Source organism: Meriones unguiculatus, chromosome 9, assembly GCF_030254825.1.
Source record: "Meriones unguiculatus strain TT.TT164.6M chromosome 9, Bangor_MerUng_6.1, whole genome shotgun sequence".
Lineage (NCBI taxonomy): Eukaryota > Metazoa > Chordata > Mammalia > Rodentia > Muridae > Meriones > Meriones unguiculatus.
The window spans coordinates 115,238,247-115,259,331 of NC_083357.1; the positions used below are offsets into that span (position 1 = coordinate 115,238,247).

The following is a 21,085-nucleotide window of genomic DNA, read 5'->3' on the forward strand; positions in this document are numbered from 1 at the left end:
TAGAGTTTTTGGATGTTCTACTGTAGCAGAGGCAGTGAGCGCATCTGCCTGGACTCTTGAAGAAACAGGAGTTTTCCCGGCATTAGGATAACCAGATGGTGTCTGGATTACACAGGCACTCCCTCTTATCACGTCCATTCCCACTTATTACTCTCAAAGCCGAGGGAGAGTGACTTTCCAGTACCCCAGTATTCACCACCACAAGGAGGGGTGCTCCCACCATCGTGGCCACATCACGAGCAGCTGGGAGAAGTCCTCACTATGTGTTCACTTCGGCAACACATGTACTAAAACTGGACAGACACAGAGACAGCATGACCGCAGTGCAGGCTGACATGCAAACTCAGGAAGTGAGCCATATTTTTTCCCTTTCATCCCAGCACTGGGGGAGACAGAGGCAGGTGGATCTCTGAGTTCAAGGCCAGCATCTACAGAGAGAGTTCCCGGATAGCCAGGACTACACAGAGAAACCCTGTCTTAAAAAAAAGAAAAACAAAGAAAGAGAGAGAGGGGGGGGGAAGAGAGTAAGTTGGAACCAGTGAGAACCTCTGCCTACGGTATGATAGATGGGTGAGGCACACCACACTTTACGTGACTTTCATTTTATGATAAACAATAAGGAGATCGAGAGAGAAGATGTACATTAGTGTGAGATACAGATGTCAATACAATACTAAGCTGGGTGTGCTAGTGCACACTTGTAATCCCAGCACTCTGGGAGGCAGAGGCAGGCAGATCTTTGTGAGTTCGAGGCCAGCCTGGTCTACAAAGCGAGTCCAGGACAGCCAGGGCTACATAGGGAAACCCTGTCTTGAAAACAAACAAACAAAAAGATAGACAAACAAAAAAACAGTGCACACACTGCCTCTCCCCCAAATTAATCTCATGATTCTAGGCCATTCTGATGTAACAAAAGCATTTTTTCTTTTAATTAATTAAAAATATTGACTGTTTTGCCCGCATGTACGTAAGTCCGCCACATGTGCGAAGGTCAGAAGCAAGCACTAAGAACTAAAAAACAGAGTTAGAGATGTTTGGGAGTCACCTTGCGGCTGCTGGAAACCACGCCCAGGTCCTCTGCGGGAACCACCAACGGTATTTCCTGCAGGGCCACTGCTCCAGCCACCATTTGAAATTTTTTAGTGATGACTTACAAGAAAGCAATGTTTCCTTGTTCATCTACGCTTTTGTTTTGTTTTGAAACAGGGCTGTTCTTCTACTCTTATGCACTGAAAAGTAATGAAAAAATTAAACCATGGTTCTGATTATGCTGTGAAGCTCAGCTGATCCAAGTGTGTGGAACCATACTTGTGAGAAAAATATAAGTCAGATCAAACACCCCGATATTGAAGTATCTTTGCAAATATCTCAGCGCCAAACAGAAGGCACCGGTGAGCTGCTGCTCCTAACTGGCCTTCAAATCTTGAGATCATATTATAAGCTCCGCTGAGTGCAGAGAGAATCCAGCCACTGAATCAAAAATCTCTAAACTTCCTATTCAGGACCAGAGAGAAATCCTGAGCCATCCGCTAATCCCGGAGTCAGGGAGAGGACTAACCCCACCAGCTCGGCTGAGGATGTTTTCCCAGCAAGCTGCCCCGCGCACCGTTTTCCAGCACAGGCAGATCTGCAGGCAGGATTTTCCCAACATGATGAAAGTGATTGCATACAGAATAAAGTCTGGCTAAAGATTTCCAAACAAGTCTAAAATAGACTTTCCAGGTGTGCAGGAGGTTGAGACATTTGCCCATGTGATACAATCTATTAAAATGCAAATGTAAAAAAAAAGAAAAAGCAAATGAAAGCAAAGACTTTCCAGAACAGAGAACCTGATTTTGAGATAGCTTTCTACATAACCACAGCATTTTAATAGACTTCCACTCAAAACGCTGAAGCTTGTCGAGCCTTTCTTCTAGATATTAAAGGACTTCTACTAAAGAGGGGGATTTTTCTCCTCCAAGATTAATCCTGGTTTTCAAGAATGAGAAGACTCGATGGATTATGGCTGACTGCAAGATAACATTACTAAAAGAGAAAATACCATTGCTTATGTTCTGTTTCCTTTAAGACTTCTAGAAAGCACATAGGCCTTCACAGAGGGTAACTCTGGATGCCTCTGCCTGTGTCCTGGAAGCACGGCGATGTCTCCAAAGGGTCAGAGAAGTGTTTGGGAACAGTGGAGCCTTCTGGGGCTGCTATAGCTCAGTGATTGTGAATTGTGTGCTAAAGTTTCCCAAACTCCTTCATCCTCCCAATAGTGTGGTTTCAGTCGAAAACAATTTACCTTGCAGGACCAGGAGAAGAGCTTTTGGAAGCCTTCTGAACTTAGAGCCAGCGTCTGATTATTGCTGATGGGGAGAGATACACTCTCAGGCCAGGCTTGGGAGCAAGTTAGGTGTCTGTGTGCATCTAGAAATATCCAGTCCATATCAGTTCTAGACAGAATCAGAGAATAGTGGTGCAGGATGCTGTTTGGTTTATTTTTGTGTTATCTTAAGATAATCTGTTGTGGGGGGCTATTTAGGCTTAAAAATGCCCGTGAAGATGAGGTTTTAATAAAGACACTTAGAAGATGACCAACGAACGTCTGGGGAGAAAAGAAACTCCTTTTTTCACTTGTTAGAAGCTTAGCAATCACAGGCCATGTCCCGCCAGACAGGAGCAAGTAAACCTCTTAATCCGCCCAACCTCCTGTTCACTACAGTTCAGACTTGTCTGTTGTCTTAAAATGGATGCATTTTCTCCTCTCTATTTCTTGGGGCCACACTGCTTATAAGACACCACTACGAAAGTACCCAAATCCCAAGGTACGGAAAGGGTGAAAGTCTTTTCAATGAATACTGAATGAAGCCTCAGAGTAATTTATGAGGTGTTTGGATGTCCACTCCCTCAGCTGGTAAACAACTACGGAACCTAGAACCATAGGCCAGGTTTCTGAACCACAGCTTCCAAAGAACCTGGCTCCTCTGTCTGCACCCTCCCACTCTGTAGACTAGGTCCGAGATGGCCTATTGTCAGCTGCTCTTATGAGGGCAGAGCTCAATTCCACATATATGCTAAATAAAAAACAAAAGGCTGTAATTTTACTCTAATTATCACTGAGCACCACTGTTCCTTCTGGGTGTAGCGTGAGGAGATAGAAATGCCCCATGAAGCTTTCCCTTGTTTTATCAAACCAGCATGCATCTACTTATCAAGTACAAAGTTGCCTGCTCCTGAGTCTGAGAAATGTCTACTAGAATAACAAGGAAGTCTGAAGAACACAAGGCCAGCACAAGACACAGGTAGCACACATAATTAACTACAAAAACAAAAGGCAAGCAAACAGAATTCTAACTTACTGCCTCCTCAAGGTACCCCAAACTCTGCATTATCCCAGCTGGACTTCCCCAACACCAATATTTATTCTTAATGAACTTGGGACAGAATTCCAACTCCACTTTCTCTTGAAATGCTGCACAAAAGCAGAGACTTGAAGACGCTCACGTACTTGCTTGAAGCATTTCTGGCAGTAGAACTGACATCGGAGAGAAAGCTTTTTCAAACGACAGCACGGAATGCCCTCGGACCTCGAATCCCAGACAGCAGTGCCAAAGACTGCACATCCGCCTATCTCCAAATCAGCTGGAAACTTAACAGCACAGATTCCGAACCACGGCAGCCTCGAGGCGCAGGGCATTAACGTCACAGTAATAGAACTTACCTACCCTCACAGAAGGCAGACTAAGGCCAGCGCTGTGCTCGGATACTAAATACAAACTTGCCGTGAGGCGTAGCTATCATTTCAACACGTACTATTGTAAACTGGATAGAAGCAGACAAAAAATATAATACTTTATATGAGATAAAATGTCACAGACTAGGTGATGCAAATGTTTAGAATTTTTTCCCACTTTGTTCATTGAAAAATGAAGAATAACATTTATAATAGAAAGAACAAAAACGAAATATAAACATGTATGCGACATTTCTTATATGCCATCGTGAAAAATAATTTGAAATAGTTAAGCAAAATGTCATCCTTTTAATCTTCTGTAACACAACATGATCATCATTTTGAACAAGTTAACACCAGCCCACCAGGTGTGTGTGTGTGTGTGTGTGTGTGTGTTTGTGTGTGTGTGTGTATGTCTTACTAACCTGACAGTATTTACATGTATAATTTCTTATAAGAAAAAATGTGAATGAATAGCAATCCAAACATTCTAATATATTTAAAATGTACAATAAAACATTGTAATATTTACCAGCTGTGGAAAAGTGCTATAATAATCTCATTTAGAGAGATTACTGATGAAATAACAACAGCAATCAAAAATATGTAACTATGTAACTATTTAAACTCATGACAAAGGCTTTTATTATGCTATTAGCAGTAAATGGGCAACTCCCATAAAATATCACTTAATATCACCCCCGATAAGAGTTTAAGTACATATAACCATTGTTATGTGAAAAAACATTATTTTTAATATGTGACAACTTGACAGGATTTAACTGCCACACCTACTTCAAACCATTAGCTATTTCATTCAAACAGAAAACATAATATTTATGTGGCTGTTGAGGATCACCGTGATTAATGCAATCTTTTGTGTAATTCCTTTTGTACTCGCTCACGTTTGTTATTATTAACAAGGGAAAAAATGAAAGGGGGAATGTGTGTTTTTATTTTGCAACAAAGCTTTTCTGGCGATGACTAACTTCTTCCTTTGAACAGAAGAAGCCTCTTAAACTAACTAATGTACATATAAATATATTCTTTACAATGCACATAAAGCAAGGAAAAGGTTTAAAAAAAAAAAAAAAAAAGAAGAAGCCCGTAGGCCTTACGCCATGATTAGAGCCAATCTGGGCAGGATGAGTACATGAAAGCTGTCAGGACGCTGCTATTCTTATTCCCAATTTCATACAGCTCATCTGCACTCAAGGAAGAGAAATCATCATTTCTTTTAGCCATATCCACAACAGATCTCACTTAAAAGGAAATACAGAGAACAATTTGGCACGAACGGGCCTCTCACCAATTTCCAACACCATTGCTGAATATATATGTTGGTGACGAATGATGACAGCAGTGAGATATTTTAACACGAAGCCTTGCCTTGTAAATCGTCTGAATGATGCTGTGTCAAAACACCTACCATAAATCAGAGGTTTTAAGACCAGTGTTTCTTGTTTAAACATGCTACCTGCTCGGCAGAAGCACTTGTGTGAGCAGGCACAGATTAATGTGTGCTAAGCAGAGCCATTTTACCTCCAAACTTATAGAGCTATAATTTAACAGGCCTATTATTGTCAAGGTAATTTTGACAGTGCTGTATTATACGTGTTAAAATATGCATTCAGTACCAACTCCAGTGGCCACTGCAACTGAATAAACAGACCGGTGCACTGCAATTAGATCTCTTCTCTATTGAGGACTTTCTTCTTTTGCTTTTCTGGCAAAGGCAAGGTATGTTGACAATTGGTTTTCTATATGCTCTAGCAAAACAGCCTTTTCTGCCAGTACAAGTGCTCACTGTGCGCCTTTCAACTGTCTTTTCACTTCTCCACAAGTTCTTTTAGCAACCTACCCTGGATTCTGAGGACTCCCCTTCTGAGCGGGAGAAAGAGAACAATAGTGCCAACCACTGACAGCCTTCTTCCCAGCCCCTCTGAGACGCACAGGCTAATTCAGAATAGTTTATATTTGTCAAGCCATCTATGAGCCCAATTTCGCACTCAATCGAGCTGTGAATCTTAATCATTCTGCAATCTCTAGATTTGTTAGGATGGATATGAAAGCATTTATCTTAAAATCTAGGACCATTGATGATGTTCTCAGTGGCTACTTCTATCAAAAGAAAATATATTTAACTTAATATTATTTTATTACTTAATATATACTTTAAATAAACAGAAGTCAGTGCGCTTCTTTTCCCTGTTTTCCAGTATTTTGTTTTTCACATACCCTAATAAAAAGTGACGACACGAGTTGGTACTCTCCTTTACACCATATCACACACACACCGGCACACACAGAACATTGCAGAAAAACCTGCCATGTGAATAAACATACTGGCTTCACCCGAGATTAACTCTGTATCTCCCAGAGAAAATAAACAAGCACCCCAACCAGCACCAGAGGCTCCATTTCTTCCAGAAAGACTGACAAAATAATGGCAAATAAATATTTCTATGAATCTAAAGTTCATGTAATCAGCCACGTGCAATGCAACCAAAACTTGGCAACAGAAGTTGGGACCCCTCGCCAGCCACCCTTCTGTCTCCCAAAGTGAAAAGCTAAGTTAGGTGACTGGATAAAGTGAAAGGTCTGGGACTCAGACGGTCTGGAAATAAAACTCAAGGCCCAGTGACCATCTTTCTCCCTGGACTCATGTTTTGCAAGGAAAACAGCGTTAAGTCAGAACCCATCCTTTAGGAAATAAAATACATCCAGCCAAGAGGCCAGTCCCTGCCTTTTCCGGAGTCTCGTCCAGAAAGTGCTAAGTGGGGATCAAAATATCACCTTTGCAATGCTAGGTGTAAAGACTGCTTTAGTGCAGCTTAGTGTTTCAGTCATAATAAATGCAAAAAAAAAAAAAAAATGCCTTTTAAGATTTTCTGTGGAGTCTGGCGAGGTACAAAGGCACAAACTGGAGCGGGACAATTTTCCGAGAAAGCTGCACCAGCAAACCCGGGATTTGCCACGCAAGTGCCCCGGAGCTCTGTCCCCGAAATTCTGCGCTCATGCTGCCCTCTTGTGCCCAGTGTCAAAAGTAGCCCGGCTCACTGCATCACAGGAGAAATCCCGTGCTTGCTTCCGTTAACACCCTCAACCCAGGATTTGTGCAGACTCGTTAAGATCTTCTTGAACTCAAGTGCTTAGATAGGGGGTAAGTTCTGATTCGGAAGAGAGGGAGGGGTGAAAGGGAATCAGAAGGTGACTATGAACACTGCTCAAACTGAGTTCCAGTTCAAATGTAAGAAGAGCAGGGTGCTGCTGACAGTATCTGTCATAGGGGTACACGCCATCACCAAACTGGGCCCTGAATCCCTCAATAAATAGGAAAGTCAGCACCAGGAAAGCAGACGGGTCTGAAACATGAGGAGCCCGGCTAGCAGGCTCGGGGCAGCCTCGGGGCGGAACACAGCCTGCTGTTTAACTAGCGAACGTGGGCAGCTACCGTGCGCTTAGCACCGAATCCTCCGCTGCCTTCGGCCCGCAGCTCCAGCCAGACTGCCTGTGGCTGCTGTCCATTGTTCTCTGGGCTCTACCTCATGCCCGGAGTAGACAGTATCCGTGGGTTAATTCGGATGCAGGACTTTCCAGAACAGTCTTACTCTATCCTCCCAACAACCGCGTAAAACAGGAAACGTCAGCATTTCAGCACAGGTAAGAAAACTGAACCTCAGAGCCTCCTGTCCCTGCCGCTCACGTTCATTCGCTGGGAGCTAAACGCCACTTCAAGCACTGGAAATCATTCACCTGCTTAAATAGATGGGCACGGGCGGTGTCCCAATCTCACACACCTGAATGCCAAGGCACGGAGAGATTGAGCGACTGGCCTCTGAGCAGCACCACAGCCATAACCAGTGATCCTCACGAGGAGCTAGTGCCAAGATGGCCACCCACACCAGGGTCCACACTTTTAACCAACATATCCGGCTTTGGGAGACTGCTCCTCTGGTATTATCCGAATGCCTTGTCTTGGTCCAGCAGCTATTAGCGGCAGGCACAGTCCTCTGTGCTCCCTCTAGGCCACATTCCTCCCCAACAGGCTCGAAGAATTATCACCTGCATAAACAGAGCTGCCCCAAGCCTCACCACTGACCCCTGACCAGGGTCTGTGACAGGGACTGACATGCTCTAGGAATCTGGCCCTTGGATGTTCCTGCAGAAGGAAGTGGGTCAGAGGTCTACCGTGGGCCTCAGGCCATGCAAAGACACCACGTACAGGTGATCTCCTTAGCACAGAGTCCACTCTCACGCCACAGAGGCAAGAGTGATGGCAAAACAACAAATGGTCAAGAAGGAAAGTCGGGTTTGTGTTGTTCATTTTAAAAACAGGGTTAAACTGGATACAGTGATGCGCTGCAGAGTCTCAGCACTTGTGAGGAAAAGGCAAGAGGGCTATCACCAGTTCAGGGCCAGCCTGGTCTACACTTCCAGTGACTTCCAGTCCAGCCAGGGCTACAGTGGCAAGATACTATCTCAAAATACTAAATAACCCAAACATTTACACTACATAATAACAAAGAAGACACAATAAAGGACATTTACTAAGGGGTGATCACATTTGGGGGGTTTGGTGTCTCTTCAGTACCAGTCAGGTCAACCTCATAGTCAACTTCATGGTTCAGGAAATGTGGCTGACAGCCCCTCATTTCCTGCTCAGAGAGCATTCCTCCTGTGAGACCCTTCCAGAAGGCGCTACGGGTCAGGATGTAAGGTTGTTAAGACACAGGAGGTGTCACAACTGCTACACTCTGCCTGCCTGTAAGGTAGCAGGGAGCTCTGCGAGTCACGTGACACCTGGATTCACAACTCTGCGAAGGGAGGGTGCACGTATTGCCCCACACCCATACACACCGAGATAATTCCGTGCAACTGATATTTAGACCTCGTACTGTGAGTATCAGGGAAGCCTTCGGGAGAAACGAATAAACATGCGGAGTGATTTGCTCTCAACACTGCCCCAGCTTTCAAAGACTGAAATGTCACCAGAGGATCAGATCCTCAGTGCATCAACAAGGCATTCACGGGGAGCTCGGCGTCTGCCTTACCTATCGGGTTTCTATCGAAGAACAAGACTGGAGCTTTCAGGATTGACACAAACATCCTGTTGTGCAAAGTTTGGGAAGCATTCACAAGAACATAGAACACCAACAGGGATCTTGCTATCCCAAAAAGGACTGTCACCGCAGTCAAGCCTGGAATAAAGAAAAATCATCTGGAGAAACAGGCAGTTTATAAAGATATCACTTATCTTCTTCAACAAACATCTAGGTTCTACCTAAGTATGATGCACTTATAAGAACACTGACAAAAATTAATGTTTTCTCACTGAACGGAAAATATGCACATGGGTGGATAAAGTGCAAACTGAGGCTTTTGTAAACGAACTGCATGTTCTAGTAAAAACTCAGAAGACAGTCATAGCAAAGTTGTCCTTTCTGTCTCCATATCCCAAATATTACTTACAAGTCCCAAAACCCAACATTGTGGTGGTTTTTTTATACTAACAGGGAAATGATTTACCTTTTTCTTGTAGTCAATGCATGTAGCTTTAAAGAATTTGAAAACACCACATCAAGTTACAGAGGGAAAAACTTTTAAATGGTTGAATTGTGAGAAAATATAAATCATATTTTAACGTGAGATAATTAAATAAGGGGCAACCAATCACTCAGCATGGGTCTCTTGTAAACATAATACATTTTAAATGAGCATCATTTAGACTATGTTTTATTAAGACATGCTTGAAGAACTACACTGCACAGATATGTGTGTGTGTGTGTGTGTGTGTGTGTGTGTGTGTGTGTGTGTGTGTTGAGGAGTATGCTGTATATTGTTTGGAGAAACAATATCTTTATGCACGGGAGGCAAGCATTCTAGCCTTGGGCTACATCCCTAACCTCTGCTTTCCCGGCATCATCCACTTTCAGTCACAGAACGGGAAGCAGTGGTATGGTACCTTGATGCCTCAAAACCACAGAGCGTGCCCTCAGAAAGCAGCTTGCGTTCTAAAACCCCCTACACAGGCATTTTCCCTAGCCTCCCATCCTACCCGAATAGACAATGGACCTATTTCCCTTAAGGTCTTGCACAGTACACCAGCTGGAATGGTAACCAGTCAACTGATTTAGGTTTCTTAGCCTGAGATCAAGAAAATAAGTACCAAACATTGGTGAGTGGGTTCTAACGGAAATAATCCATTCTATCCCAAGGAAAGCTTGAATAAGTGCTTCCTGTGGGAACTCTTGAACTCTGAGACAAGGATTTTCTTTTTAAAAGTATGTGACTCTCCAAATATATTCCAGGCACTCTTGTGAAAACATAGTGTGGTGTTAATATTAGTCTGGCAAACCAAATGTTAAATTAATCACACAGTTGGAGGCGTGATAACATTGTTGATCAAGGTAGGAAAGAAGGAGTCCTAATTCCTACACACTGGGTTTCCCCCTGCTCAACGTCCCTCTTGAGTAATTAGTGAAGCCCGAGATGAGCAGTGTGCTTCGGGGAGCTTTGCATACCTGTGAGGGGATAATGCTTTTATTTGGGGGTGAGGGGAAGGGGGGCTTGCTGCCAGAGGATTCCATCCAACTTCAATAGAGGCCTGGGCTTATTCAGACAGAGTTGGAACAATCCAAACCACAGGGTGGGGATCCGTCTCTAATCCCCCTGCCCATCCACATAATGATAGAAGATTTAGCTAAAGCAACCTATTAGAATAGACAATAGCCTCATATTTCCAGTGGCTGGCTTTCTGAACGCTCAATCCTAGTTTAACTTTCAAAATCCAGTACAGAGCAAATTAAGAGTCTTCATTCACCCTTTCTTCCAGTAGATTTTTTTTTAAAAAAATAATTATTCTAATTAATTCACAGAGTAAATTCGACTCAGCCTCCTAATCTGCTAAGATGTTACTGAATTACTCCTGGGAGCTCTGGTTACTCACGCAGGCTCATTGTAACCACCTCGGGCCCTCACAGAACAGAGCAAAGGACTAAAGTCTACCTGCATAGATTCCCAAGTACCAGCTAAGGTCCAGGCTGTCAGTTTCACTCCCATTCACACTGGTGTTGTTCAGTGCACCTTGCTTGTTCGCCCTATTTTGGAAGGAGAAAAAAATTAAGATACAGATATAGGTAAATACAAAACAAAAGGAGCTCCAGCTTGGGAGAAATGTGTTAGACACCAATTCTCAGCTCATGCAATCCTGTGTGCTTCCACCCTTTAAAATCTGAATCTTGACGTTCGGTTCCCAACATGCAGCTGAGGACCAGAAGTGGGTAAAGCGTGCTGGAGGTCACACTGCATGCGCAAGACATCACTTTTTCTCATCAGTGACTAACGTTAGGCTAGAAGGCCCAACAAGCCCCACCTCTCCCTAAAACCTATGGAAAAACAAAGCTACCCACAGGTCTTAACTCGGCCCAGAACAACTCACCAGTATGAAAGCCACCAGTCCTGAAGAACGTAGAAAACCTGCCGGGGGAAGGGAAATACCGAGTTGGCATGACTTCCAAACTGGAAACTCAACATTTCTAAGACGTGGAATACAGTGGAAGCTTCCAGAGCGGCGGACGGTCCCAGTGCGCTCAGGTGTATGCCAGGCCCAACTTCCCAGACAAGCCGCCCCAGTTAGCATCTGACAAGGTAACCCAACTTTTCAAATTCTATGCAATTTTCAACTCCAGTTAGCATCACTCACACTGCGTCCCGCCAGACGGTACCCCGCGGTGTAAATCCTGAGTGAATGGCACAATGCCTCAGTCATACGTAAGTGTACATGTGTAAATATCACACTGCGGGCCCAGACGTCATTGTGTACCTGAGCTGCCATGTTCAGAAGAATAAGGAAAACAACGAAAAACCAGGATGCACCAGCCGCAAAGTAGTTCTTGTAGGCCTTGAAGCCCACCTTCCCTTCCGAACGGCTCTCCTCTGGCTGCATGGCCTGTGTGTGCTCTGTCTGTGGAGGGAAAGGGAGCAGTAAGCCTAACCGTGGCACAGAAAGTCTCCAGAAGCTGACTACTGACACAGCACCCGGGAAACAGGCAGGCCCACGGTGGGGTGCAGGCGTAGCACAAGCAAGGTTCTGAGTTCCGCCGCAGCACTAAATAAGCAAGAATAAGCAGACGGCTCAAACGGCAGCCAAATGCTCAAGTGTACGAGGGAGGGAAAACATATCCACCTCCATCAGAGTGATCCAGGCCCCCAGACTCGGAGAAGGCGGGTTTGGATAGTGAAGACCGCTGTCTGTATAGTCAGACCGATCATGTTGGCATTCCACACTCACCAAGTGAAAACACTCAGGAAAGCCATCATCTGTACTGAACATTCACAGACACTCTCCTTTGATACCATGTATCACGTGTTCATATAACATTTATTGTGTATTGTAAGTAATCTAGAGAGGCCTTAAGATATACAGAAGTACAGAGGCTATTTGCACATTCGCCACTTTTGCATATGCAACTTGAATTCCCTAGGACCTTGGTATCCCTGGGGGTCCAAACTCACGCCATGCTAATACCAAGGAATGACTTCCTTCCTTCCTTCCTTCCTTCCTTCCTTCCTTCCTTCCTTCCTTCCTTCCTTCCTTCCTTCCTTCCTTCCTTTTTCCCTCCCTGAGATTGGGTTTCCCTGTGTAGCCTTGGCTGTCCTCTGTAGACCAGGCTTGCCTGGAACTCATCGATCTGCCTGCTTCTACCTCTTGAGTGCTGGGATTAAAGGTGTGCACCACCTCTAGCTGGCCAGGATGACTCTCTTTTTAAAGGAGTGTGTATTTGTTTGAAAGGCTTTCAGTGTGGCACAGATTCACATGAGCTGAAGATACGCTTGGACCTGTCCTGACTACTGGGCACTCAGTGATGAGTAAAATGTAAGCTTCAGGCTAGAATAAGGAAGAAAGGGAGGAACTAACTCTATCTGTCATGTGCTAAGGTTACCAGAGCTGCATCCTTCTTTCCTAACAAAACACATCAAAAACAGGGCAAGTTAGCTGCCTACAGTGTGAAGGTCCAACAAATAACAAAAATTATGTGAACACAGAAGAGTCTAATGCAGTAGTTCTCAACCTGTGGGGCACGACCGCGTTAGGGTCACCTAGGACCATCAGAAAACACAGATAGTTACATGTGGTTCATAACAGTAGCATAGTTATGGTTATGAAATAGCAACGAAACCAATATTATGGTTGGGCCTCACCACAACATGAGGAACTGTATTAAAGGGTTCCAGCATCAGGAAGGTTGAGAACCGCTGCTAAGGTGTGCTTCACGTTCAGCCTCTGGATGCAAAAGCTAAGATCTGTCTATGTAAATTCTAGACTTCAGACATCCACAAGTTACATGGACCTTTGGAACTTCTGGCAGCACAGCCAGGATGGGTGTCTGTGAGGTTCTCCTGCCCACAGCCAGGGCTGTTCCCTTGACCCTATTTCAGTCCTGTCAATGACAATGTGTAACACCTTAGAAGCACAAGCTCAGCTTTAGGACAAAGAAACTGCTACCAACAGAGTGGCTCAGAGAGTTACAAGATCTGTGAGAGTAAAAGGAGCCACGTAACACAGGATGAACTCACATCTTGGCCCTCAGTAGCTCCGTCTTTCAAAGAGGGTCTGGACGATTGTTGAGACCAAATCGAGGCTTCAGAGAAGGTTCGGTTCCTGAGAGTCGGGGTTCCTGGGCCTGGGGAATGCTCTGCCTCCTCATTCTCCTTCTTCAAAAGGGAACCAAAATCTACACCAGATTTCAGGAACTCGGTGTAAGTGCCCTTCTGCACCATTTCACCCTAGAACGAAAGGAATTTCAGAGGCAGACACGCCCACTTGGTAACACCACTCAGCTGGCCTCAGTCAACTGGCCTTGAGTTGTGATTGCTCTTGGGCCTGGAATCCTGGCTGATGAGGATGCAGTAACTCAACTTTCCACCTCAGTGAGAATCCTGCTCTCTGCCAACTTCTAGGTGCTCACCAAAATAATGTGTCACTGTGCCTTACAACACAAACACCATGGACATTAAAGGAAGCAGGAAGTGTAGACGGCAGAAGAATCCACAGGATCAGGGAAGTGTTGCGCGCGTCTCTGTCTTCACAGCATGACCTTACCCAGCCTTAACTGGCCACCTGCTCCTCTGAGGCAAGACATGCACAAACTTCATGGTCTTAGACTAAAACCTGCCCCAAATTTAAGATCCTCACTGAAGACTCACCATTCCACATGATCAGAATCTACCTAATAGGTGGTTTCTTCCTGACCAAAGTTATAGGAAATAATGTGCAAATATCTAAACAATGTTTTACCCCATGAAGAGAGACAGAATGATTTATCTAATGTCACAAACGAATACTGGGGAAAACCCTGGGGAACTGAGTCGAAGCGGAGTAGCTCTGAAGTGAGGATAGGGCAGTTTAGACATATCAGCTGCTCCGAGCACCACCTACTCCCCCGTCCTTCCCCATCCCACCCCAATCAAGGTGGTCCACTGAGGCTTTCAATAATCTGATGACTGAAGAATTAGAAAGTTATTCCCGATGCGCCGTGTCCTGTTGCAGTCAGAAGATAAGACTCAGTTGGCACACTTGTTAAACGCAATTATGCCCTTCCTCTCAGGATCAGTAAAACACACGAGGGAACTGCTCCTCGTTAGACAGGACGTTTCCTGAAAACACAAGCTTTAAAAACCAGAGAGGGGGCGGCCATCCTCTCTGCCGTTAGACGGGGGCCATACCACCAAGAAAGGCTCCTCCCAGTCCCTGCGAGTGGGGGAATAAATTGTTAAACACTAAAAATAAAACTCCCAGTATGCAGGAGGCAGGATTTCAAAGGCAGCCGCCACGTGCAGACAGGTGACAAAACTACTCTATACCTACTGAGTCTGCAGGCGGAATATTCAGCTCTCTGCCCATGAAATTAATTGTTTTCCAGCCTGAGGAGTCTGAGCTCCTCTTCTCCAGGGAAAGGGAAACGGCTGGTGCACCAAGTTGTTGCTAAGGGGGTAGTCATCCTGCCTCTTATAATCTTCTTTGGGGTGAGAATTTATTCGATGGAACTTTGATTGACAGCTCCCTCACCTCTCTTTGATGGCGGCAGTAAGTATCAAGGAAGCACAAATGGACTTTTGCAGGCACCCTACTATCATTACACAGCCAGAATGACGTGTTATCTATCTCTCTGAGGATAGCTGCACACAAATATTGTGAAACTCTGGCTAACATTCGTTTGCCATTTCCATCTTTGGCCAAGAGATTACAGAAGGATCCTATGGCTTAGATATAGCTTAGTTACTTGTGTTCCTCGCTGTGTGAGGAAAGGCTGGGTGCTGAGGTGGCTCTGCCGGGAGGTTCTGGAACCGGGTAGGGAGCCCTAAATCCAGAAAGGACTGTGGGGCCTCATCTCTCTGGTGTTGTGTTTCTTCTCAGTGCGAGCTCTTCCTTGTGCCCTTCTTCCACAGCTGCAGCTGGAAGGGCATTTCAGAAGGAAAGCCACCCAGGCACTGCATTCTTGACCTTTTCTCCTCATAAAGTGACCTGTGTTCTCCATCAAATCTCTTCCTCGGGGCTCAGGGAATACAGAAGCAGAGGCAGAAGAGTGTGAGAGCCAGCAGGAATGGAGGACACAGGAGAACAGGGCTCTCTGACCCAGCTAAGCTCATGAGCTCACAGAGACTGAAGCAGCAAGCACAGGACCTAGGTGGGTCTGCTCTAGGTCTTATCCTGTATATCACAGCTTCCAGTTTATTGTTCTTATGTGACTCCTGAGTGTGTGTATGAGTGGGTCTCTGATTCTTGTGCCTGCTCTGGGGTCTCTTTTCCTTCTGCTGGTTTGATGTGATGTGGTTTGCTGTTATTCTGTTTTATCTCGTATTTTATTTTGTCATGTGCTATTGGAACCACCATTCCTTTGTGGTTAACTCGATGTGAATGAAGTAGAAGGAAATAATCAGCGTGTGAGTATGCTGAGGGGGCTGTTTCCTGCCCATGACGAAGAAGAATCTGACACCCCCACTCCCAGGGCAAAGGATAAGCGCAGAGGACCAAAACAAACATGCCAAGGAGGCCACTCAGCAAATCACCAGGAACTCTGAAAATTTCTTGCTAATTTTGATCTCAATAAGGTAGGTGGTTTGTCAGGGGTTAAATGGTGGCCCTGCCCCTCACTGCAGTCCTGAATCTTGGTACTAAGGAATGTGACTTTATTGAGAAACAGGATCTTTGAAGACACACTCAAGTTAAAGTGAGTGAGGTCACACTGGAGGGAGAGTAATAAGAAGTCGAGACAAACACAGGCCGTGCCTATGATGGCAGAATGATGGCAGACAGAATCTGGAATCCTCCAACAGCTGACCACAGAAGGCCAAGGGATTCCGTGAGAAGACCAGAGGGCAGAAGAAGAAAGAAAGGGGATTCTCCAGAGATTTCGGAGATGGCACCAGGGCCTAACAGAGCAGCGGGTGGCCCAGCGAGACAGCAGCTTTTTAGCCATTCAGATACTGGCTGCCAGTGCTCTGTTCTAGCAACCTTGGGACAAAGACTCACTGACCTAAGCACATCCTTCTTCCTTCTGATCTACAAGACAGATGGACTTCTAATTGCATCTTATAGCCCCAGAGAATCCTGGTGTCTGGGAGGAGAGGTGGGTACCACAGCTGAGACCACATTCCCTCTCTGCGATGGATAAAACAGCAGTGACCAAGGCCAACGCCCTGTGCTCCGACCCCACCTCCCTCCAGACCCAGCTCCCTCAGCACAAAAGCAGACTGCCTGCTGTTCCTCAAAACATGGCAGGTGATTTCTTTCTCTAGCACCTGCCCCAGATGGCCTCCCTCCAGGTAAAAGCATGGCCATCATTTTCCTGCCACTGTCTCACGAGCGCTGTTGCGCCTACTCTGAGTAGAGTGGAGGCCCTACACTGAATGGCAAGGGATCACCAGGCTTGCGGCCGTGCACCTATGCAGGAGCACCAGCGCGTGGTCACAGCAGCCAGGCAGCTCTGAGCACGGCCCGCTCACACATCCACTGCTTTTCTTAATGAAAGATACTCTTCAGGCAGGTTGGAGAAGACAATCAAGAAGAGATGGGAGGTGTCTTAGGGTCTACAATTTCCAAATTCTCTAACCGTACCTTAGGTCTGAAAAAAAAAATCTCTTAGAAAACAGCATCTTTATCATCTTTAATTTCACTGGGGCAGCTTGTAAATTTGAGAGGGCAATTTTGTATTCTGTACAAGGAGCAGGGCTTAGAATGTAAGTGACAGTTCTGCTTTCTGTTGGAGCTTCTGCTGTTATTATTTGCTTGTTTGCTTTGGCAGATGAGACTTCATGTGTCCCAATATGACCTTGAACTCTCCAAGTGAGAAAACCTTGAGCTTCTGATGCCATTGGCCCTACAGGTGTGCAACATCCATCTGTGGATGCTGAGGATGGAGGCCAGGTCTTTGTGCATGCCAGGCACACACTCTACCGATGGGGCCGCATCACCTCATGGTGATATTTCCAAAAGTCCTCTGGGTATCCCCCAGGACATGAATCTCATCTCTAGAAAATGGATGTAAATCAGAGGGAGGGCAAGGAGCTTCCCGGCTTCCCATGAAGCACACTTGATGGGAAATCCACATTGAATACATCTGAGGCCCTAGCTGGTCCAGTGGACATCCAACTTACAACCACAACGTGCATTCGGGAAACCCGTAACCTTGCTATTGGGCCTGTTTTACTTTCTTCGCAGATACTTTTCTTTCTCTGCATGCCACTGCTTAAAATCTGCATTAGAATCTCCTAACCAACTCCAAACTCCACTTTTTTAAAAAGAGAAGTTACTTACATCTTTCAATATCAGGATGTGGCTCGCAGCTTTCAGGTACTGCAGCTGGTGGGTCACTAAGATGGTGATCTTCTCGTGCAAGGTCTGACAGATACACCTACAAACGCAGAAGCCACCAGAGGACGAAACACATTAGCAGGGGACTGCAAAGCAAGAGTTCAGGCCACAGTGAGGAACGCAGCAACAACGTCTGCTTTAAAAGAGGCTTAAACACAAATTAAATGCTACCTGGAGAGAAGGCTCAGCAGTTAACAGTGCACACTGTCCTTGCAGAGGAACCAAGTTCATTTCTCTACACAACCACTGGGTAGTTCACACCAGCCTGTGACCTCAACTGCAGGGATGCAAGGCCCTCTTCTGGACTCTGAGGGCACCCACACTTAGACCCACACACAGAGACAGGCTTAATGGAAAAGCAGTGAAAATGAACCTTAATAATTAAAGACAGAAGTAAATTACTAATCTGGAGACTACGTACTTAACTCCACTAGCAGCGCCTGAGCCTTGCTCTAACAGTGAAAAGTAGCCAGTAGAAGAGGCCTCCTGCCTCCACCTCTGTGCTACTAAACTCGGTAGATGCATGCCACCATACCTTCCATGCCATGCCAGCGTTGACTTAATTCAGCATTTAATTCTGGTCCTAACCAAGAACCACAAGAACCACAAAGAGCCCAAACCACTGCAAACCCACAATTCCGCAGTGGGGCTGGCAGGGACAGAAGTAAGACAGACAGAGCCAATAAGTTCCTGGATTCGTTTACTTGATCTGCATGGTGAAAGGCGCTACCCACTGGCCAAGAAAAACAACGACACCCCGCCTTGCCTAAAAGAAATAGAGAAAAGGCACTGTGGTGTCATGATGGGAGCTAGAAGAAAAAGCAAAGTGGGAATTGCTTTTTAGGAAGTGTGGGAGGAAAGGGCATCTCTGCAAGGAAGCAACACAGTGACACAGTGGGAGTTGTAGCTCTGACGGGTGCTTGGCTCTGATAGGGTGCCATGGCTCCAGCTGGGTGCCATGGCTCTGGGATGCTTCCATGTACTCAGTCCAGTGTGGGCATGAGGGGCAAGGTGATACAGAAACACACACTGAGTGCTATGGGCAATGGGCCATGTACATCTACAGGACACAATTCCAGAAAACCATCATGCATCTTCTAAGTGCAGGAGAAAAAGGCCGGCATGCAGACAGGTCTTCTTCCTTCCTCCTGATGCACGGTCATCAGGCTGAGAAGGAGCAACACTAAAATAAGCAGGTGTAGAGAGGGCGTATGTCTCCAACATGCCAACAAATGTGGACTCTGCTGGCATTGTGGAGTTCTGGAGTGCTGGTTTATGTGGAGGACAGCAGCGCAGCAGGCTGCAAAGAACAAGGTCTCCCATTCTAGAACCTGGAGCTGCATCCTCATGGGGACAGTGTGTAAAAGACTAAAGCAGGAAAGCTGAGGCAGCACTGGATGCTGAAGGCTTCTGTCCACCCATGTGCTCATACACTGAAATGTAATCACCAGTTGACATATGAAGAGGCAGGGCTTTTCCATGGCAACCTGTCGTCATGGGCAGGCTTGCTGTTGGTCCTCATAAAAGAGAACCGATGGATGAACCACTTCTGCCATTAGGGCAAAGCAAGAAGAATCTATCTACGCATCACCAAGTCCTCACGAGACATCAAGCCTGCTAGCACTTCACCTCAGGCTGTGAGACTACATCTCTGCTGTTTGTAAGCCACCCAGTTGTGGTCTTTTGTCATAGTGGCCCATACAAACTATGACATCCAGGCGCTAAGACAAGAGGCAGCAGTGTGGGAGATCTAGTTAGGATAGGCCTCAAGAGCTCAGGAGAGTCAGCCAACTGTAATTCTGAGACTTTCTGAAATGCAGAAGAATCCACAGCTAGATCAGATTGGCATCAGTCTGGAGTCCCTAGCCTTCGACTTCCAACGTTTGCAACATATAGTTGTAAAACTCACAAACCTTAATAACCTTGGTTGCATATTTGTGATCGCAGTAAAACTGTTAATGGCAAACAGAAGAGCAGCTCATTCCCGTTTAATACAAAACACTTCACATTTCTAAGCTTCAACACGACCGCCATCTTTCATAGCATATTGTTCAATCCAATTTTCTAACTCGTTGAGAACATTCTCCAGCTGCTGCTGAGTGATTTCCTAAATTGCATTCGGGCTCCCTGCTCCAAGTTCCCCCCAAAGAATGTGGTTCTGATTAGCAAGCAGCAATTTTAACAAGCTTGCTTCTATCGAGTGTCTATCCAAAGCCATTACACATTAAAGGTTGGAAAAGACCTCATAAACCCCCTGTTTGTGTTCAAAGGGGAACCTGGGGTGCCCTTCTGGCATGCACACTGGTAACAGCAGTCAGAACTCCTTCCTCTCTCCTCCCAAGAGGCTCTCCTACAGCAGCCCGCCCCAGACTCCTCTCCGAGTGATGGGAACTTGCGTGGAGCCACTCGAGAATCACTCAAGTGACAAAAGGCTGATTCTGCCCAGAGCAAAATCCATCAAGTCGCAATCAAGAGCAGGCAGGAAAGGAGGGTCAGATGAGAGAGCTGGGTCAAAGCCAAGCGCCGGCTGCTCTCGCTTTCTGCATCCTGAAAGACCCAACGCTGCTACTCACACATTTTTATTTTCATTGCGGTAGAATGCACCTGCCGTAAAGGTCACTATCTAACCATCTCCAGCGTCATTCACAGTGTCAAGGACAGCAGCACTGCTGCCTAGGCACCACTACATCCGCTTCTGGACGCTCATCACCACAACCCCAGGCGCATTTGCACCCTGCACGGGTGCGGAAGCGATCACTCCCCATTGTCCACCATGGCCCAGAAGGGCTTGCTCAGCCAACAACCTTGTGCTCCCGCCCTGGAACCCAGAGTCTGGGCACATGAGATTTTCACCCTGCTTGAAATCCTGTTACAAACTCAGCACGTGCCCTGAATCGATGTTTTAAAGCTCATCACCTAACAATTTAGACACAGAGCCTTAGAGAGAGAGCAGCTACGAGGCTGGATCCTCAGTCTACCTGAGTGCTGTCCTCTGAAGAAGAGGAAATCTGGGGAAAGATACACAAGAAGGAAAAGGTGAGAAGGTGGCCACTGAGCCAGTGTGGACCACAGCTTAGAAAGATGGAAGTCACACACACTGATGCATTTTATTTTGGCGCCCGGAGCGAACGAGCCCAGGACCTCCGTGTTGGTGTTTCGGGGGCTCTTAGTCACTGTAGGACCTGCACCTCACCCCGAGCCCAGGACCTCCGTGTCGGTGTTTCGGGGGCTCTTAGTCACTGTAGGACCTGCACCTCACCCCGAGCCCAGGACCTCCGTGTCGGTGTTTCGGGGGCTCTTGCACCTCACCCCGAGGGAGCTGTGAGCTTGCTGCTCTTCTCTAGCGGCCGCTTGTGCACGCCTTTATGGCTGTGTCTCCTGCTCCTTTTCTAGACGGACGAAATCCCATTCGCAGTGTCCCCAAATTGCCCAGCCCACATATTAACACAAACCCATGAGGCCTTTCCATGGAGGCCCTATGCTATGCTGCCACT

General features: G+C 46.1%; 1 protein-coding gene and 1 non-coding gene across 3 annotated transcripts in view; one reads left to right on the forward strand and one right to left on the reverse strand.

Moving 5' to 3' along the window:
- The window catches only part of Abcc4 (ATP binding cassette subfamily C member 4), a 212,594-nt gene that overhangs the window by 102,934 nt on the left and 88,575 nt on the right, over positions 1–21,085 (reverse strand). For both annotated transcript variants that reach the window (XM_021637101.2, XM_021637102.2), the window contains exons 14-19: positions 17,535–17,631; positions 13,295–13,504; positions 11,541–11,681; positions 11,157–11,194; positions 10,724–10,815; positions 8,770–8,916 (exon numbers count right to left, since the gene is read on the reverse strand). In XM_021637101.2, the coding sequence (XP_021492776.1) occupies positions 8,770–8,916; positions 10,724–10,815; positions 11,157–11,194; positions 11,541–11,681; positions 13,295–13,504; positions 17,535–17,631 (725 nt within the window). The remainder of the gene's footprint in view (positions 1–8,769; positions 8,917–10,723; positions 10,816–11,156; positions 11,195–11,540; positions 11,682–13,294; positions 13,505–17,534; positions 17,632–21,085) is intronic.
- On the forward strand, positions 264–365 carry LOC132656665 (U6 spliceosomal RNA). Its single transcript, XR_009594383.1, has one exon. It is a non-coding gene; the product is annotated as a U6 spliceosomal RNA (small nuclear RNA).